Source organism: Camelina sativa, chromosome 5 (assembly GCF_000633955.1).
Source record: "Camelina sativa cultivar DH55 chromosome 5, Cs, whole genome shotgun sequence".
Lineage (NCBI taxonomy): Eukaryota > Viridiplantae > Streptophyta > Magnoliopsida > Brassicales > Brassicaceae > Camelina > Camelina sativa.
In genome coordinates, this window is record NC_025689.1 from 869,406 (window position 1) to 887,844 (window position 18,439).

The 18,439-nt window shown below is 33.9% G+C and overlaps 3 protein-coding genes and 1 long non-coding RNA gene across 5 annotated transcripts in view; 2 read left to right on the forward strand and 2 right to left on the reverse strand.

Moving 5' to 3' along the window:
- On the reverse strand, positions 2,695 to 6,320 carry LOC104784678 (jasmonic acid-amido synthetase JAR1). Of its 2 annotated transcripts, none has more exons than XM_019245607.1 (6): positions 6,208 to 6,320; positions 5,280 to 5,579; positions 5,062 to 5,163; positions 4,449 to 4,907; positions 3,540 to 3,871; positions 2,695 to 3,460 (listed from the first exon to the last, which is right to left on the reverse strand). In XM_019245607.1, exons 2-6 carry the CDS (start codon positions 5,576 to 5,578, stop codon positions 2,919 to 2,921), a joined length of 1,734 nt encoding a protein of 577 aa, XP_019101152.1. In that variant the 5' UTR covers position 5,579; positions 6,208 to 6,320; the 3' UTR covers positions 2,695 to 2,918. The 2 variants fall into 2 exon arrangements, with proteins under 2 accessions (XP_019101152.1, XP_019101153.1); XM_019245608.1 differs by lacking the exon at positions 6,208 to 6,320 and adding an exon at positions 5,834 to 6,116.
- LOC109133051 lies at positions 3,278 to 4,018 on the forward strand. The gene is made up of 2 exons (XR_002037903.1): positions 3,278 to 3,329; positions 3,893 to 4,018. It is a non-coding gene; the product is annotated as an uncharacterized LOC109133051 (long non-coding RNA).
- Positions 13,420 to 14,169, reverse strand: LOC104784679. Its single transcript, XM_010509731.2, has 2 exons — positions 13,726 to 14,169; positions 13,420 to 13,641 (listed from the first exon to the last, which is right to left on the reverse strand). The coding sequence occupies exons 1-2, from the start codon at positions 14,103 to 14,105 to the stop codon at positions 13,623 to 13,625; spliced, it is 399 nt and encodes a 132-aa protein (XP_010508033.1). The 5' UTR covers positions 14,106 to 14,169; the 3' UTR covers positions 13,420 to 13,622.
- LOC104784680 (protein SUPPRESSOR OF PHYA-105 1-like) overlaps positions 14,896 to 18,439 on the forward strand; it is an 8,026-nt gene continuing 4,482 nt past the window's right edge. The window contains exons 1-4 of the mRNA XM_010509733.2: positions 14,896 to 15,206; positions 15,456 to 16,938; positions 17,236 to 17,393; positions 17,639 to 18,272. Of these exons, the coding sequence (XP_010508035.1) occupies positions 15,499 to 16,938; positions 17,236 to 17,393; positions 17,639 to 18,272 (2,232 nt within the window). The 5' untranslated portion in view covers positions 14,896 to 15,206; positions 15,456 to 15,498. The remainder of the gene's footprint in view (positions 15,207 to 15,455; positions 16,939 to 17,235; positions 17,394 to 17,638; positions 18,273 to 18,439) is intronic.

Consider the following 18,439-nt stretch of genomic DNA (forward strand, 5'->3'; position numbering starts at 1 on the left):
TTATAATGTTATTTTCTAATTTTGTATGTTTCTATATAAAAAAAAAATTTGGTCAAACATTTCTGAGAAAGTAATATTTAGTTTTCTAAATAAAGATCATGGTACGCTATAGTATTAAACAATCATATAAAGAAACAACAGATTTGTTATTAAAAAAACGTATGCAAATGCAATGAACCCATATGGTCTTGGTACTCCGATATGTTAAGGAAATATATCATCGTTCCTAGGAAAAAAATCTGAAAATATGGATAAAACCACTAATTGACTAGTTTGTACTTTGTACGAATATATAGCTGTCTGATTATATAATTTATAGTTTTTTATATAACGTGGAGTATAATACATACGTGATACGTACGTATTAATCCACTAAATATACGGTAGGTCGCTTGATCAGACATATGATTATATAAACATGAGAGTGGATAAATAGTAATATGTCCCCATACAACATATATAGTTAGCATCTAGGTTAGCATTTCCGCAGTTTGATATCATTATATTGGATTTACAATTTTACAAAGATCATCTTGTGGACCGATAGTAGATTTCTAAATTCAGTTTTCTTTGGTTTCACATCTATGAACTTTTTTCCTTTCCAATATTTTTAANAAGGCATTAGTTGACGTTCGATGATGTGAGCAAAAGAGGCGAGTTCGTAAGAATCATAGAGAGGACTCTCACAGTCCCAGATTTTATGATCACGATTATCACTAATCTTTTCTTGCGAGTTAATTGCATGGACTCTTGTGTTTGTCATCGGTGAAAGACTAAAGTAGTTCTCTCAAAGTCGATATCTTAAGTGTTTAAAGGTTTTTTTTTTTTTTTTTTTGCTTTGTTCATGTATCGAAGTTTGTTTGCTATATATAGGCCTGGACTGCTAACTTTTTGTGTGTATGTGTCAGTCTGTGTAAATAATGGCTATTTTTTGTTGTAAAATCAAGAGCTACATAATTGATAATTGTGGATAAATGTTCATGTATTTACTTAATAATACCCAGATTTTATTACTTTATTTATAAGAAATTACAGCTGTTATTTTTTCTTATTAGATTATTATTTTTTCTTTTTGGTAAGTTTCTTATTAGATTTTTTTAAAATAAGAAAATATCAATATATTCATTCCCCTTTATTTTTTTGACCTATCAACTGATACAGATGGCAAAGACTAGCAAAGACAAAGCCGGACCTGAGGGCAGTAGAATGAAACATTTCAATAGGGCCCCCACTTTTTAGGGGTCTAATCTTTTTTTTTTTGTATGGTTATATATGATTATGTAGGAAAATTTAGTATAATATATATGTAAGAACAATAAATTTGTTGAGTATAATTTGTAGAAAAATATAAATTTAATTTGCTTTTATAAAGATATCACACTACAATGTTTTTAAAATAACCTTTTTGTTTAAATTATTTTTTTTACTTAATAGTTAATAATTTTATGGAAATTATAATGTTATTTTCTAATTTTGTATGTTTCTATATAAAAAAAAAATTTGGTCAAACATTTCTGAGAAAGTAATATTTAGTTTTCTAAATAAAGATCATGGTACGCTATAGTATTAAACAATCATATAAAGAAACAACAGATTTGTTATTAAAAAAACGTATGCAAATGCAATGAACCCATATGGTCTTGGTACTCCGATATGTTAAGGAAATATATCATCGTTCCTAGGAAAAAAATCTGAAAATATGGATAAAACCACTAATTGACTAGTTTGTACTTTGTACGAATATATAGCTGTCTGATTATATAATTTATAGTTTTTTATATAACGTGGAGTATAATACATACGTGATACGTACGTATTAATCCACTAAATATACGGTAGGTCGCTTGATCAGACATATGATTATATAAACATGAGAGTGGATAAATAGTAATATGTCCCCATACAACATATATAGTTAGCATCTAGGTTAGCATTTCCGCAGTTTGATATCATTATATTGGATTTACAATTTTACAAAGATCATCTTGTGGACCGATAGTAGATTTCTAAATTCAGTTTTCTTTGGTTTCACATCTATGAACTTTTTTCCTTTCCAATATTTTTAATTTATACCAAGCATTAGTTATTATGCTCAGACTTGTAACCAACTTGAATGACCATGCTTGTGTTATAGTAAAATACTATAAATAAAACATACGTCTTCAACTCAACTTATATATAAGCGAGTTGTTTGTTAGTGTTAGTGGACTACAGGTAAATCTTAGATTACTTTTCGTAATCAGTAGAAGTCTCTTAACAAACGTCTGTCCCACCAATATTAATGTCATAATCACGTATAGAGCTTCTCAGACAAAATCACACCACTATGTATTTTAGCTACTCAGCCTACTCCAGTTTTTATGATTCTTGATTTTCAGAAAAGCACCAAACTTTATGTCTAAATTCATTGATTGATCATGTTATTGGTTTTGATTTAATTACAATTTCAATTTTCAAAAGTAAATACTTTAAGTTTCAGTTAGGTTAGGTATTTTTATTTTTTGAATATGATTCGGTTTTCTAATAAAAAGAAAAAGGAAAACAGTATGGTGTTCAATTTGGATTCGGTTCGTATATCAAACTTTTAACTTGGTTCAGGTCAGATCGAAATAAATAAGATTATCCGAATGATATTCTCCAATCTTAATTGCAATCAAATTCGAATCTTGATTTAATTTTTAACAATAAAAAAAAGGTAACGTCACATCCGAAATCTATTTATTTCCCAAACACTGATTGCACAAAAAGCAAAGTAAAGAAGACCACTGTGATACATATATTTCTTCTATAAAAGATAGAAAGTTATTTCCCTTATGCTCAATTAAACAACGTAATAAACTATATTGACAATAAAGACAACAAAGACAAATGACAAACCAACTAAAAACCACTTTTCTTGATATCATCACAATGTTTGTTTAGTCAAACGCTGTGCTGAAGTAATTACTCACCACATTCTCACACAGAATTTGTAGAACCTTTGCATTACTTGGCTTCACACATCTTGGCATCTTAAACTGTCCAGCCGACGAACCAAGCCCTAGAAAATGTTCTTGAACCTTCCTGAAAGTTCCTTTCCCGACAACTTTCAGTTCTAACGGTCCAATAGTCTTGCATTTTCTGGAGCTAACGTAACCGGCATCGATGAATCCTCGGTCTAAACAGTTGCAGCAATCTTGAAGAACATCTTCGTTTGTTTCACCTGAAATCTCCCAGAATATAGCGTAATGCCCTGGATCTGTCGAGACATCGACGTGGCTAGAGAAGTCTATAACTTCAATCTTTTCTTCTGATAGTCTCTTTGCAGCTGACTCTACTGAAAGCTGCAGGTCTCGTTCTGTGTTCTTGTCGATGTTGATCGAGAGAATCAGGTTTCTCCTGCATATGAATTTTAGTTGGGGAGTGTTGTTGTAGAATCCTTCGACCTTTACCACATCTCCAAGCCGGTATCGATACAACCCTGTGCAATGTGGATCAAATGAGACACATAATATATAACACGAGTTTTGGACTTAAAACAACGTTATATATGTACGTACCTGCGTAATTTGTGATGACAACCTCGTACTCTTCTCCGATCTTGACTTCAGTTAGACCAACTGGCTTCTCCTGATCTCCTTCCCCTGTTTCAGACACAGGGAGAAACTCGAAATAACCGAGATTCGGAATCACTGCGAATGTAGCTTCCTCTGGAGACAACCTCGGTGTAACATTAGCAGCAATCCATCCTTCAGAGCTACCGTAGTCATGACTCACTAGAGGCAAATCTCCCGCGTAATGTCTCAGCTTATGCACATAGGGTTCCATGGAGCCAGTCATGATCCCGTAAACATACTTTGCGTTAGGGAAGAGCGCGGGAATCAGTCCGTACNGACTCTACTGAAAGCTGCAGGTCTCGTTCTGTGTTCTTGTCGATGTTGATCGAGAGAATCAGGTTTCTCCTGCATATGAATTTTAGTTGGGGAGTGTTGTTGTAGAATCCTTCGATCTTTACCACATCTCCAAGCCGGTATCGATACAACCCTGTGCAATGTGGATCAAACGGGACTTTAAGCATCCATTACGAGACAGATAATATAATACATAAACGAATGTTGGACTTAAAACAACGGTATGTACCTGCGTAGTTTGTGATGACAACCTCGTACTCTTCTCCGATCTTGACTTCAGTTAAACCAACTGGTTTCTCCTCTCCTTCCCCTGTTTCAGACAGAGGAAGAAACTCGAAATAACCGAGATTCGGAATCACTGCGAATGTAGCTTCCTCTGGAGACAATCTCGGGGTAACATTAGCAGCAATCCATCCTTCGGAGCTACCGTAGTCATGACTCACTAGAGGTAGATCTCCCGCGTAATGTCTCAGCTTATGCACATACGGCTCCATGGAGCCAGTCATGATCCCGTAAACATACTTTGCGTTTGGGAAGAGCGCGGGAATCAGTCCGTACCAGTTGCTCAAACTCATACATTTGGTGCGGATAGTCTCCGCTAGTTCAGGGTTAGGTGTGAGCAGCTTGGACATTGCGGCACGCACTGATGGGACAGTAATACGGTTGCTTAGGACACCGTCTTTGATATCGGTAACAATCTCTTCCCAAACCTGTTCAAAGGTTCTAAACGCGTGAACTATACCGTGAGCAAAGACTGCAAAGACGTACTGAACTTGGTCTCGGAAGAGGATTCCGGACAAGAGATGGCAATACAAGGCTTGATGGACATCAGGACTAAAGAGAACTTCGTCAGGACTACAAGAAGGAGACGTTATAGATTTCATCCCGGCTTTGAAGTTAGGGTTCCGGTAAACGTTTGTGGTTGCGGTTCCTACGGGGACACCTCCGGTTGATATGTACTGCTTGCTGCTGAAGATAAATTGCAAAGCTCTTCCATTGTCGTCAATTGGAAATTCTCTGTTACAAGAGAAAAAAAAAACATAACATGTTAAGGGCTTAAGGCATAGAGTCGGTGGTAATTACATCCTTGGTTGCTCTGTTCATGTGAATGGGTGGAACAGAGAAAAGTGTATTAATGTGGGGAACACAATCACTAATCCACTATACCTACCTGTTTCTGAAGGCGAAAGCAGTGCGAAACAGTTGTAATGTGTTCTCCATTAACTCATCAGTGAAAGGAATAAACTTTGGACGGCCTTGACTAGTTCCAGAGCTGTTGATTGATTATAAACACAACAAAAGATTCATTCATTCATTAATCTCTGGTAAACAGAAATAAAGAAGAGAAAGAGAGATGTATTGAACGGCAAGTAAGTTAGAGATAGAAACCTCAAGGAAATGGCAGGAACAGGGTGGCCAGTGAGAATAGGTGAAGTGTCACCATCGACCATTCTTTTGATGTAAGGCTCTAACTCAACATCAGTGACTAAAGGGACCATAGATTTGAAAGCCTCTTCAGGGTCAGTGGTGTTTCCATCGAGACCAAAGTTTTGTAAGTAGATGGCGGATTTGTTCTTGAGTAGAATATCTTTCAAGGTTTGTTTCTGGACTTGATCAGCGTTTCTTGTCATTTCCTCGAATTCATCAATTACTCTGTTCATGTCGAAAGTCTCAACCTTCTCCAACATCCTAAATTAGAAACCAATAAAAAAAAAAGTGATCAGATTCTGACAGAATTGCAGAGAGAGAGGGACAGAGAATGTAATAACGAAGAAAGAAACTTAAAGGTCTTTATGTTTCAGAGCATCTATAAAGGGAAAGTTTTTTAAAAAAAAATTCTTACAACAGAAAAACCAAAAAGATTTCTGGAACAAAATTATTCGAAACTTTATAGCAGTTTTTATTTTTTAGAAAGGGAGCTAAAACGGTTTAGCGGAATCTACGTGAACTCTTCTTAATCTGATGATGACTCGGGGAAACCTCGTTATCGAATCGAAACTAAGCAAGGGAGGAATCACGAATCCAAGGGTTTTCTTTTTTTGGTTTTGGAGAGGAAACCCAATAGTTATTTTTTTTTGTTCAAGAAGTTATAATCAGACATCCAAATCAGAATCTTTCAGATTGAAGAAGTAAGAAGAGAGAACTTTTGGAATCTATATATCTGAACAAGAAGAAGAAAAAGTCAACGAGGTCGGAACCGGAGAAATCAGGAGAGTGTTTTTCTTATTTTCCCGATCAGAAGAAACGAATTAGTAGAGAATAATGAAAGCGTAAAGTTTAATATCAAGATTAAAAAGAAGAAGTTAGAAAAGAGTACCTTGTTTTGTTGTTACTGCGAGCTCTCTCTGTGTTGTGTTATTATAGCTTAGTGGAAGATAGAAAGAGAGAAATAGGAAAATAAAGTTGAGTGTGATTATGGAAAGTCAAGAGATAGCTGTGAAATTTATAGACAAATCATTTTTTTTTTCTTTANTTTAAAAAAAAAAAAAAAAAAAAAAAAAAAAAAAGAGGACGGAGGAGGAAAAGAAAAAAAAAGAAAAGATGATGTCGAAGGCGATAGATTAGTGAAAGCCGTTAGTTACTTTGGCTGCTCTCTTTTTCTTTTGTGAGTGTGTGTGTATCTCCTCAGTTTTAGCCGATGGGATCTCTCTCCTTATTTTATTTTTTTCTCCGACCAGATCTTTTTTTTTTTCGTTCTTGATATGAGTTGTGTCCAATCCGTAAAGTGATTTTCTTGATTTTAGGACCAGCGTCAGATAATGTCATTTTGTTACTTGGTTCTTCTTCTCTATTACTGTTATCATAAGGCTTTGTGTGGACGCGCATTTTCATGTTACCCCATACCATGAACCAAAAATAATCGCATGTGGACTACTTCTTTTTCTTTCTTTTCCTTACATTTTGAGTGTTTCAAATCTTTATTTTATCAATAAAAATTATACAACCTTATTAACTCTCTCTCTCAACCGTAAGTAGTTTAGGAAAGAGGCAACTTGTGTTAGGAATATCATTAGACTAGTTTCTTTAATTATTCAGTATTGGTTTAGTGACTTTTTATTTACTTAAAATACATGTAATGGTTTCACCAGCAACACATTTTTTTTCTTTATGAACAAAAGAAAAAATACATAATATTTCGTTAACAAATTTCCATGCATATATAGTGTCATAATTTATTCAAGACGAGAATCATAACATGTTAAATTATTTCACCTCTTCGTCGCTGTTTGTTTTTGTTTTTATCTGACAAAAACCTCTTTGTCGTTGTTTATAATAATAACAAATCTGAATTAGTCAAAACGTGGTCATTTATGATTAATTCACATTACAATCCGGTGGTATAAACACAAAGTATATTTGTTGAACTTGACGGTAGGCTGTAGCCCTTTGATTATAGGCTTACGATCAATGTTGATTTTGGTGTCTTTTTTAGTATTACATAAATTACACGATGACCACAGGTTTATATTATAAGCAACGACGAAGAGGTTTTTAACAGAGATTTTTTTTCAAATATACTACTGTATTAGATTAGTTTTTTGAAGAAAAAAAAAACACTGGGGTCGTAGACAAAAAATGTAAATCATATTATTAGTTCCTCGCACATGTTTTCATTAGTCATTTAAACGATTCATAAAGTATATGAGGTTTCATAAGTTTTTGTAATTTCTACTAAAATCAGTTCCATCGTATCTTCTTCTTGAGTTACAAACAAAACAAAATTCCAATAACCCCTTTCTATCGCATGGTTGAACAATACTTGGGTTCACCCCTAGGGGTGAACCTCTCCATTCACCCCCTAATAAAATAAGGCAATAAAATCTGTATACATTATTATAAAATTAAAAAACTTAAACCGCACTTTAATAAACCCAAACCGACATATATAAAATCTAAACCCTAACCATCTCATTTGTGAACCCAAACCGTATATAATTTCGTTTTACTTATAAAATCTAAACCCTAACCATCTTATTTGTGAACCCAAACCGACATATAATTTCGTTCTAATTGTGAAATCTAAACCCTAACATCTCATTTGTGAACCCAAACCGACATTTTATTTTGTTCTACTTGTAAAATCTAAACCCTAACTATCTCATTTGTGAATCCAAACCGACATATAATTTCATTCTAATTGTAAAATCTAAACCTTAACCACCTCATTTGTAAACCCAAACCGACATATAATTTCGTTTTAATTGTAAAATCTAAACCCTAACCACTTCATTTGTAAACCCAAACTGACATAATTTTATTCTAAGTTTAAAAATCTAAACTAAGCCAATATTTAACTTTCCTTAATTAAAAGTATACAGAATTTGTTTCCTTAATTTGGTTTGCTTTTTAATTTAATGTTAATTTATTTTTGAAATAAAATATTAGATGGAAGATTCTGATTGGCTGAGAGAAGAAGAGGTGAATGGAGAGGTTCACCCCTAGGGGTGAACCTAAGTATTTTTCCGCATGGTGTGTTTATTTGCGTACAAGTGAAACTCTCATTTTAATGAAGCTGAGGAACAGAATTTTTTCTTTTTGAATCTAATGTTAAATTATATTCAAAGAAAAAATAAACTGGTTACAAAGCTAGTTTAAACGTTAGGACGAATAAACTTGTTACTAGCTGAGGAACAAAGTTTAGTTTGAATAAAATAAAACATATGATGAATCTCTGAGAAACAAAATATAAGAAAATATAATAGATGATCTTTTATTTTCTCAATATATTCTTCATTTCATTCGTCAAATTCATACAACTTTATACCGAGAAAATTATGAACTGATTGAAATCTGTAGAAATTTTCATTTGAAAGACGTTCACAACTTTTTTTTTGTTGTTGTTGACTGAAGAAGTGTAAACATTGTCTACATGCATGACAAGTCAACACAAAACTCATAAGTATTCCCCAAGGCTCATCATTAATGTTTTGAGGTAGAAACAAAAAAAAATATTGTACATACATGCATACAAAATTTTATTGTTGACCTTTCATATATTTTGTTTGTGATCTAATTGCTTATCAAGATCTAATATATAGTATATAAAAAAAAATAGAAAGATTTAAGGGACAACAACTAAGAAAAACAATTATGTGTGGAAATTAAATTTTAATACTCTAATATTAAAGTTATGAGTTATATGGATCCAAATCCAACAATCGGATTTTGTGTATTATTATAGTCAAAAGCAAAACACAATGACACTGATATTCTAATCGGATTATCGTAGTGATAGATAGACTCATTAGTTGATAAGCTTTCTTAACTTTTAACGTTTTTACACGGGGAGGAGTGTCTGACTGTCTGTAAATTGGATAAGCAGAAAAATATCCTTCGGAACCGCACGTAGTTAAAAAAAGAACCCAAGTGCGTTTTGTGCTTACACGTCGCGAGTGCCGTCCAGTTCGATTTCGTCTCGGCTCTTAAATATATTTGTCGGTCACATTCTTTACGTTCTCTCTCTTTTCTCCTCCAATTGTTTCGTGAAATTACAAAGCGTGCCTTGTTTTGCGTAGTAGGCTCCACATATACGCGCCCACAACCTTTTTTTTTATTTTTTTTGTTGGTTATTTAATTTAAAAAATCTGAAGTCAGGTCTTTTAACAGATTAATTAGTGACGCATTAATTACTTAATAAACATTGTTTATTGCTGTCAAATGAAATAAATCGTATTTAGATTTTTACAAAAGTTCCTTTATTTTATCTGTAACCTAAAACTATTTTTATTTAATTTAAATGATTAATTGCTTATTCTGATGTTTTAAAAATTGATGTGAATCTGTCAAAATGACATTTTTTTGTTAAACCAATAGAGTACTGTTTAATTTATTGTTGTTGTGGATTAGTTTAATTTAAGTTTGATTTGCTTTTACTTTTAAGCACAAAGTAAATTAATTCTTACACGCGTTTGATGTCATACTGATATTGGTTGTGGTTTAAATATTTGTTTTTTTTTTGTGTCCCATATCGCTGTAGATGAATTAGTTTTGAGTATTTCACATTTCAAATTTTGAGCGAACAGTAATAAGTTTATGGATGAGATGTTAAAAAAAAAAAAAAAGTAATAAGTTTATGGATGATTTCATAAATATCATCGTCACTGTAAATGTTGTTTTCTCCACCGGTCGTCCCCACTACGACGAACAATAGTTTTTACCCTTGACCGTTATATGGCGTAATCATTATTAGTTAAACCTTAAAATCATGATTAAAGTCATTACATTTACCTCCGTCAACCACAAAATATTAGTAACATATAATTTTTTTGGCATCCATTATAACATAGAACTTATGTATAAACCTTGGTATATAATTTATAGCAGAAAAAAAAGGCGACAAGAAAATTTTAGTTAGTTTAGCTTTTGAGTTGTGCGAATACGTAAGCGTCCTCACGTTCCATACGGCCTAACGTGCAGCTTGATACAAGTGATTATGATAAGACGAACAAGTAAACGACACACAATTTCTGCAATAAGCATAGTTATCTCGTTTAATTACGACAAATATTAGTGTCTCTATACGTTTGTCATTAATTAGTACATCGAATATGTTTTGCGATTTTACTCATAGTGGACACGTGGATGTTATATTATATGTTGTCTCGTTTTCTAGACGTCTTTTACGTTGTTTAGCTTTACAATTAGCCAATGAAATCAGAAATTAGATATCAAAATATCCGCAAATTATTCCTGAGTTAATATCTATATGAATGTGACAGCTATAATATCCTGTTAAACGACTCAGTATACAGCAATTTATAAAAACGTATATCTATATATTTATTTTATAGACCAAACATGTAATCTAGCTAATTGCTTGTACTAATTAATAACATTGATGATGTGTTCAGCACTCAAAATCAAACTCTCATATATGATGCATTGACAAAAGAAAAAATGTAAACAACCATTCCGGATACTTTCTTCCTCGTTACTAAAATTCCAGTCATAAAAAAAATACCAGTCTAGGTCAATTAATAATTTAAAGTTTGCTTATAACTTCATATAATGAGATTTTTTAACGTTGACAATGTTATTGGTATATATTTAAAATTATCAATCTTTTTGTTGAGAATTTACAAAATCCTAATTTAAATCTCGGAGGTAATAATTAGTAATAGTATTCACCAGGGCTTTACATTTTATGACGTTTGAACCATTTCCTTGTACCACGTCAAATCGTTAGGAAAAGGGTAGTCTTATAATTTGCATTTAATAAACATAAACCAATCAAACAATTGAATGAAAAGGTAAAGGGTGGTAAAGGAAAAGTTTCATGAACAATAAAGTACACATATAGCCGTAATAAGAGCTCGTGAAGACTGAAGATTCACGCACGTATCAAATGATTGTTCCTTAACCCTGTTTGACATTTTATTAGAATACCATATTCTAGATGTTATATCCACCTTTATTAATGCGAAAATATGATATTTGTAACTCTTTATTGTATTAAAATTTCTTTTAAATGGTAGATATATTAAATTTGTTTAACAGACACATAGAAGATAATACCAAAGGGAAAACAAAAAAGATTATACTATATAACAAGAGGAAAAGAAAAGATAATAAATAAATGGATGAAATTTTATAAAATGTCATAATAATGGAGACCGTGTCATAACTCATTATAGTGACGAACCCAAACTAATCTTATTGCATAGTGACCAAAAATAGGTTTTGCGAAAACGACCCCTCATTTATTACGCAATTCCGTTTCCGGCCACTTTTTTTATAATCCCTTTTGATCGCTTTTTTGTTTGTTTTCTAGTCATCATCTTCTCAAATGCCTCGTGTGAACATCTTTTCTCTTAGACGGCTAGCCGAAATTTTTTAAGATGTAACACTTTAAACTCAACAAATTAAAATTTTCGTCATTTCCAAAAAGCTCTACCATTACATTTAAACGTGTTGTATATAAAATACGCTATACCGTTGTGTTATGTGTTTTAAATTCAGGTTATACGTACGTACTCTATATGGAACATTAATTCGACCGACCGTATCAAATTATTATAAGAAAATTTTAATTCTATAGACTTATTAAAAAAATTTAATTTTAATTATTATAAGAAAATTTTAATTCTATAGACTAAAAAAATAAAGCTTGCCAGAGTTTAAATTTTATAAGAAAATTATAAGAAAATTATTATATGCTAGTGAATTTGGGTTTTAGATTCCGAGTCCGCCGCACGATTATTGTCGCTCAGGGTCAGTGTGCCGATCCGAAATTTTTACGTGGGTGCTGTTTACTAATTCTAATTTAAATTTACATTGTTTAAATATCTCATGTTGACATGTTGTGAGAAATACCAAAAAAATACTTAAAAAAGGTATGTGGATTAGGTTGTGGACGTCAGCTACTCAGCTACTAATTTAATACTAATGACCGATTAAGAGAAAGATTAGGTAGAGGTCATTAGCTGTTAATCATGCTGCATATTAATTGTGGTTGTGGTTCGTCGAAGAAGAATCTCCCTATAAATCTCATAATGATTTACGAATCCGAAATAGATAAATAAGAGGTACGTACGTAGGAGGAATTTCATGTTGATGTGGAATTTCAAGTATTATTAATCTTGATGTCATATAACTTCCTGAAACGTGTACTAAGACAACTGCGAGTATAAAGTAAAAAACTAAAAAGAACATTAACATACATACAGTAGTAGAAATTTTGTTGGTTCGTTGATATGTTGATCTCTTAATACCTATTAACTTATTGCTAACTAATGGAACTTTAAAACATATGTATCGTCTTTGAATAAAACCTCATACCTCTTGTTTATGTCGTATACTCGGAAATCTTATTTTTGTTTACGTGGTTGTTAACATATTAGTTAACATATTAACGTCTATACATACTTTCATATAGTTAGCCAGCCACCGACCATTGTAGACCTCTTAAATCTCCTTTGTACCTATATGAAGGATTTTACTTTTTATAGTAGCAAACCGCGTAAACAAAAAAATATATATAATCAAGAAAGTAGTCAAGTACTATTTCGCCAACCGCACAAAATCATCGAACGCTATTTCTTCACCGTATAGCCACTTCATCCTATGATATCTCTTGATAGGTGATGAAAACCATCAACATTATTCTGCTACCTCTGAAATCTACATATAAACATGGACAACATTTAATGGTCATCATGATCAACTAGATAATTCATAATAAAAATTTTGGTTAATAGAGCGAGTAATCATATTCTCAACAACTTCAATGTTGACCTAGTGTTATTGCATATTTAGCACGATCGCATTGGAGACGTGAGGCCTTAGCGAATCTTTCCAGCGTATCCATAATCTGGTTGTAAGCAGTTTGCTTCGAGCACTGGTTTTTATCTCGTCTCCTTAATTGAATACCCGGTCGATATCATGGGTTGTGAATTGTGATCGTAATTTAACACCATTTCATTATGCATTAACATGTTTATTAATTATTTTCATTGGCATGCATTTGATCCACCACTAAGTTAATTTATGCAATGTTTAGGTTAGAATTACATTGAATTTGCATCTCTTCTATATATAATGATACAAGATTTGATACATCTCCGTTACAAATTAAATGATATATACTTGCTTACATTTAATTACGCCAAAAAAATATCTTAGAGTTTCTTTTCATCTTTAAATATAGCGCTCACGCAATAACAAAATTTCGATAACGATAGAATAGAGAACTGTATTCATCTTCTGGGGCAATCACAGGTGAGGCATGCGCCTTCACATTTTCCTGTAGTGCCTGCGCATTATAGTCATAAACAAGAACATGAGCAGCTATAAGCAAAGAATCTAAACATTTTTAATTTCTATAATTTTTTCTAACCTGAATTCTTTAGCCATGGGATGAAGCACATGCGTCCTCTTCTCCATCAGCTTTGTTTCCTTTATAAACCTCTTGTTGGCACGTGCTCTAGACTCACGAGCATCGTGTGCAAGTGCAACATGATGATCTCGTCTCTCTTTCTCCAAACCATTCTCATTGTCGTCGTCGTTCTTTGTACAAAGTTGAGAAAGAAGCACCACCATGAGATTTACATCCATGAGAGAAGTTTTCTCGTCTTCTCTTTTCTTGTCATCATCGTGTTTGCGATTAGCTTCGCGAGACGAATCCATAAACCAAAAAAAAGAAAAAGACGCAAACAAAAAAAGAAAGATACAATTATCGAGGAAGAACGCTATAATAGTCCCTAAATTAGCCGTCATTTAGACAAGAAACCCTCTCTTATTGTGGCCATTCATAGTAAACTACGTTTTTAATAAATTTACAATTTTTTTGAATGGTAATGGTAATTTTCCCCTCTTGAAGATTCGATGGTAGCTAGAGAAGTAAAGATTCTAAAAAATTTCACTAGTCACTACGATATCTTCTTTTTTTTTTTTCAACAACAGTTTATATGAAAAAAAAACTCAGAAGCAGGCCATTTTGTAATGAAATGGGCTGAGCCCATTAAGTGTTGTATATGGTAATGTTAGTTTATTCGTAAAAAGGGCGTGGCTTATTAAGCGCCACAACTTTCACGTGATCCCTCTTCCCTCGAATTGCGAATAAGATTAAGCGACGTCGACGTGTTTTAATCTCCTCCTCTTAACAAATATCCTCTAAAAAGAGATTACTTCCCCCATGCAACATTCCTAATTTATTATTACCAATTCTACCCTTTACAGACCAAACATATGTGCTTTACCAAACAAGTGGCATTGTCCGTAAATTAGACCAAAAAACAGGACCGTCTCTATAGCTGATGTCACTAATTAAAATGATTATCAACGTAATCTGGTCTCATAATCTCCCTCTCTCTATTTAAACTAAACAAAAAAACAAAACAAAAAAAATATAATAATTGGGCAGCCAAGACGAAAAAATCTTTCTCTTTTTTTGCATAAAGTATAAAAAACTAAATAAAATAATGTTCGAAAAATTGTCCGCCAGAATAAAAGAAAAGGTATATGATTTTGATATGTGGCTTCAAAGCCTAAAAAATAACAATTTTTAAAAAATTAATAAAATTAAAAAAATAAGGAATGAATGAATGAATGAAGAAGAACGAATGATGCGAACTTAGAGAAGAAGAGATTCATATTGTGTTTTCTTCTACTAGAAGAGATAGAGATTACAACAAAGTTTATTATAGCCTCACACGCTCCTTTCTTCTTCTTCTTCCTTCTTTCTTCTTCTGTGTGTTTTGAATTTTGCTTTGTTCAAGAAAGGTTTCTTCGGTTCTTCTGTCTCCACACAGTTTGGAATCACCGCTTCGCTGTATGATCTGAATTTGTGATCTCTCGGTTTCTGCGAACTTCATCGTTGTAAGCGATTTGATTTTTTTCCGTTTTCTCCAATTCTTTTGTTTATTGTTCTGATTAGCTGCCTGAGATTACGCTTATGGATACGTTTCGGGATCAGTGATTAATTATGTTTTTTTTAACTAGTTTTAGTAATCTGAACATGCAGCATGAATTTAGTAATAATAAGTAGGGTTTTTTTTAATTTGCTTTCTTCTTCTTTCTATCGGTTTGAGATTCTGATACGATTCGATTCTGATGATGATGATTTAGGGTATGGAGGCTGTAGATTCATGTTATTATTAATCTGAACTACATGTGGATGCCTGTTATGGAAAGAGTTGGTGAAGAGACAGTTGCGAGTAACAACTTACAATTGAAACCACGAGTCGTCGATGATGTTCCTTGTAAGCATCATAATAATAACATGGTGACTGATTCTGAAACTGTTAATGATTCTATGAGAAGTGATTGTCCTGGGAGCTCTGCTCATAGGAATCTTGTTGATATCACTACTAAGCCTCCTCCTCCTGAGGATTCTGCTGCTGCTGCTGCTGCTGCTAATAATAATAATAAGCTTTCTGTTGAAGAGTTGACGTTGGGAAACTATAGGATGGTTCAAGGGATGGATAGTTCTAGGGCTGCTGCTGGCAAGTTTGAGCATCTCTACCGTCTTGCTAGAGGGTCTTCTTATAAACCAGGAGATGTGGATCTTGATCATTCTTCTCAACCTCGTGACATGGATCAGATGTTGTCAAAAATCAGACAACAGCTTGCTGGTGCTCCTTCTGAGAGGCAAAACCTTAAACCTTTTATGACTAGGAGGACCGAGCAGAATCTTGAAGCTTTTTCTGAACGTTTAAGAGCAGCTGGTGAGAACAGCATCATGAGAGCTCCTGCTTTGATCGGTGAAGGTGTCCAACTTAAATCCCCTGTGAGTTCTTCCAATTTTTCTCAGTTGTTACTTAAAAGAGCTATGAAAGGGAAAGGTGTTGTTGGAAAAACTCAGGAGACTCCTCCTGAGTTTGTCTCTGATCCAGATTTCGCTAGCAAGGAGAAAAAGTCCCCTATACCTCACGAAGTGTTGACTCCAAAATCAAGTCCCAAAGGAAATGGGATTGTATCACATGGTGCTGCTGGGAATCATACTAAATCTTCCAGTGGGATCAGTTTGAGGGAGTTTCTTCGATCAAGTAATGCTAAACGAGAGAAAAGACATGGTATTTGTCTGTTTAGGCAGCTGGTGGAGCTAGTTGACTCAGCCCATTCACAAGGATTATTCTTGCTAGAATTGAGACCATCCCTTTTTATGTTAGTCCCATCCAAGAAACTTAGATATATTGGTACATTTGGAAAGAACGATCTAGACTCAGATGTTGACGAAGATTTGAATAGGAGGAGGAGGCCAGTGGTTCATGAATCATCATCTAATGGAGGTAGGGATTTGAGGAAAAGAAAAATGGACTTGCATGTGGATTCTCCAGGGAATCATCAGCTTCAGGCCACTTCAACCGGAAGACCTTTCAAAAGAAAAAGCCCTGTGATTGATTTGAATGTGGTTGATGCACGTAATCCTGACAGTTGCGAACTCCAACAGCAAAACTATATAAAAAATTTAAGTGTGTCTTCAATGACGAAAAAACAGTCTATGTCTACATGGCTAGAAGAGCAGTGGTATACTTGTCCAGAGGAGATAAATGGAGAAGATATCGGAGAAAAGTCAAATATATATGCTCTTGGTGTTCTTCTGTTTGAGGTATGGACAAATACCTGTTTTATTAGCTTTCATAAGATTTTAGTGTACTTGCTTGTTTTTTTTACCACAAAGGATGTAACATATCCAGCTTAATTGTTTTTATTTCTTTCATCTTCTGTCCCTGTGCTATAGCAGGTCAGGCTTTAGGTAGTTTTCATTTCTATTTTACAGTCTTTTATTCGCATTTGTGATGTTTTTTAGTCGAGCTTGACCTTTGAACGGCAGAGCTAGTAGTATTTGATCCTTTCATGTGAAAACGCTTACTGACATCTCTAGTTTAACTGTTGGTTGTTTCAGTTGCTATGCCATTGCGAGTCGGGTGAGATGCATGCTGCAATGATGGCAGATTTACGTCATCGGATTCTCCCTCCAACATTTCTCTCAAAATACCCAAAGGAAGCTGGATTTTGTCTTTGGCTTCTACATCCTGAACCCGCCTCCCGACCAACAGCCAGGTATATACTTGAATGCTACCCTGAAATAAATCATGTGGAGGAATATTTACTAGGAGTTGTACAAAGGAAAATGTGTGGACTATTAGCAAAAATAGTATGAATTATCAAAAATAGTATAGACGACTATTAGCAAAAATAGTCGTCTCTAAGATTTCTATGCTGGATGCAGATAAATTGGCATGCCACTGTATGAATTATCTTCTTGTTTCTTTTTCTATTCTCAGTCTCTTCTTTTTCTGTGACAGAGAAATACTAAAGTCAGAGTTGCTAGGCGAAGATAATTCAGTTACATCGACAGCTGCTGATGAGGAGATATCTGAGCTGTTACTTCATTTTTTGTCTTCACTAGAAGAGCAAAAGCAGAAAAAAGCATCCAAGCTTATGCAAGATATCCAGACCTTGGAGGATGATATTAAGGAGGCCGAGCGAAGATATTCTTCTTCAAATGCATCTCTGGTGAGATCTCATGGAGCTATTGAAAGAAGAGTCCAATTATCTCCCCTCAGCGAGCGCTGTACAACTTCTGGTGCCTTGTTTGTACCAACTGCTAATACAGCAAGGCTGATGAGTAATATCCGTCAACTTGAAGATGCATATTTCTTCATGCGATCACAAATCAACTTGTCGAGTTCTGCTGCTAGTGCCCGTTCTGATAAAATCATACTCAAGGACAGGGACAGGTGCTCTGAAAACCAAAATGAGAATCAGGATATGAGAACCAAAGGGAAATCTTCTGATCAACTGGAAGTGTTTTTTGAGGGGTTGTGCAAATATGCTCGGTATAGCAAGTTTGAAACTTGTGGGACAATAAGAAGTGGAGACCTTTTAAACTCTGCAAGTGTAGTCTGCTCATTGAGTTTTGACCCTGATGAGGAACACATAGCAGCAGCTGGGATATCAAAGAAGATCAAGATTTTTGACTTCAATGCATTTATGAATGAATCTGTGGGTGTTCATTATCCACTAGTAGAGATGGTCAACAAATCTAAATTAAGCTGTGTTTGCTGGAATAGTTACATCAAAAACTACTTGGCCTCGACTGACTA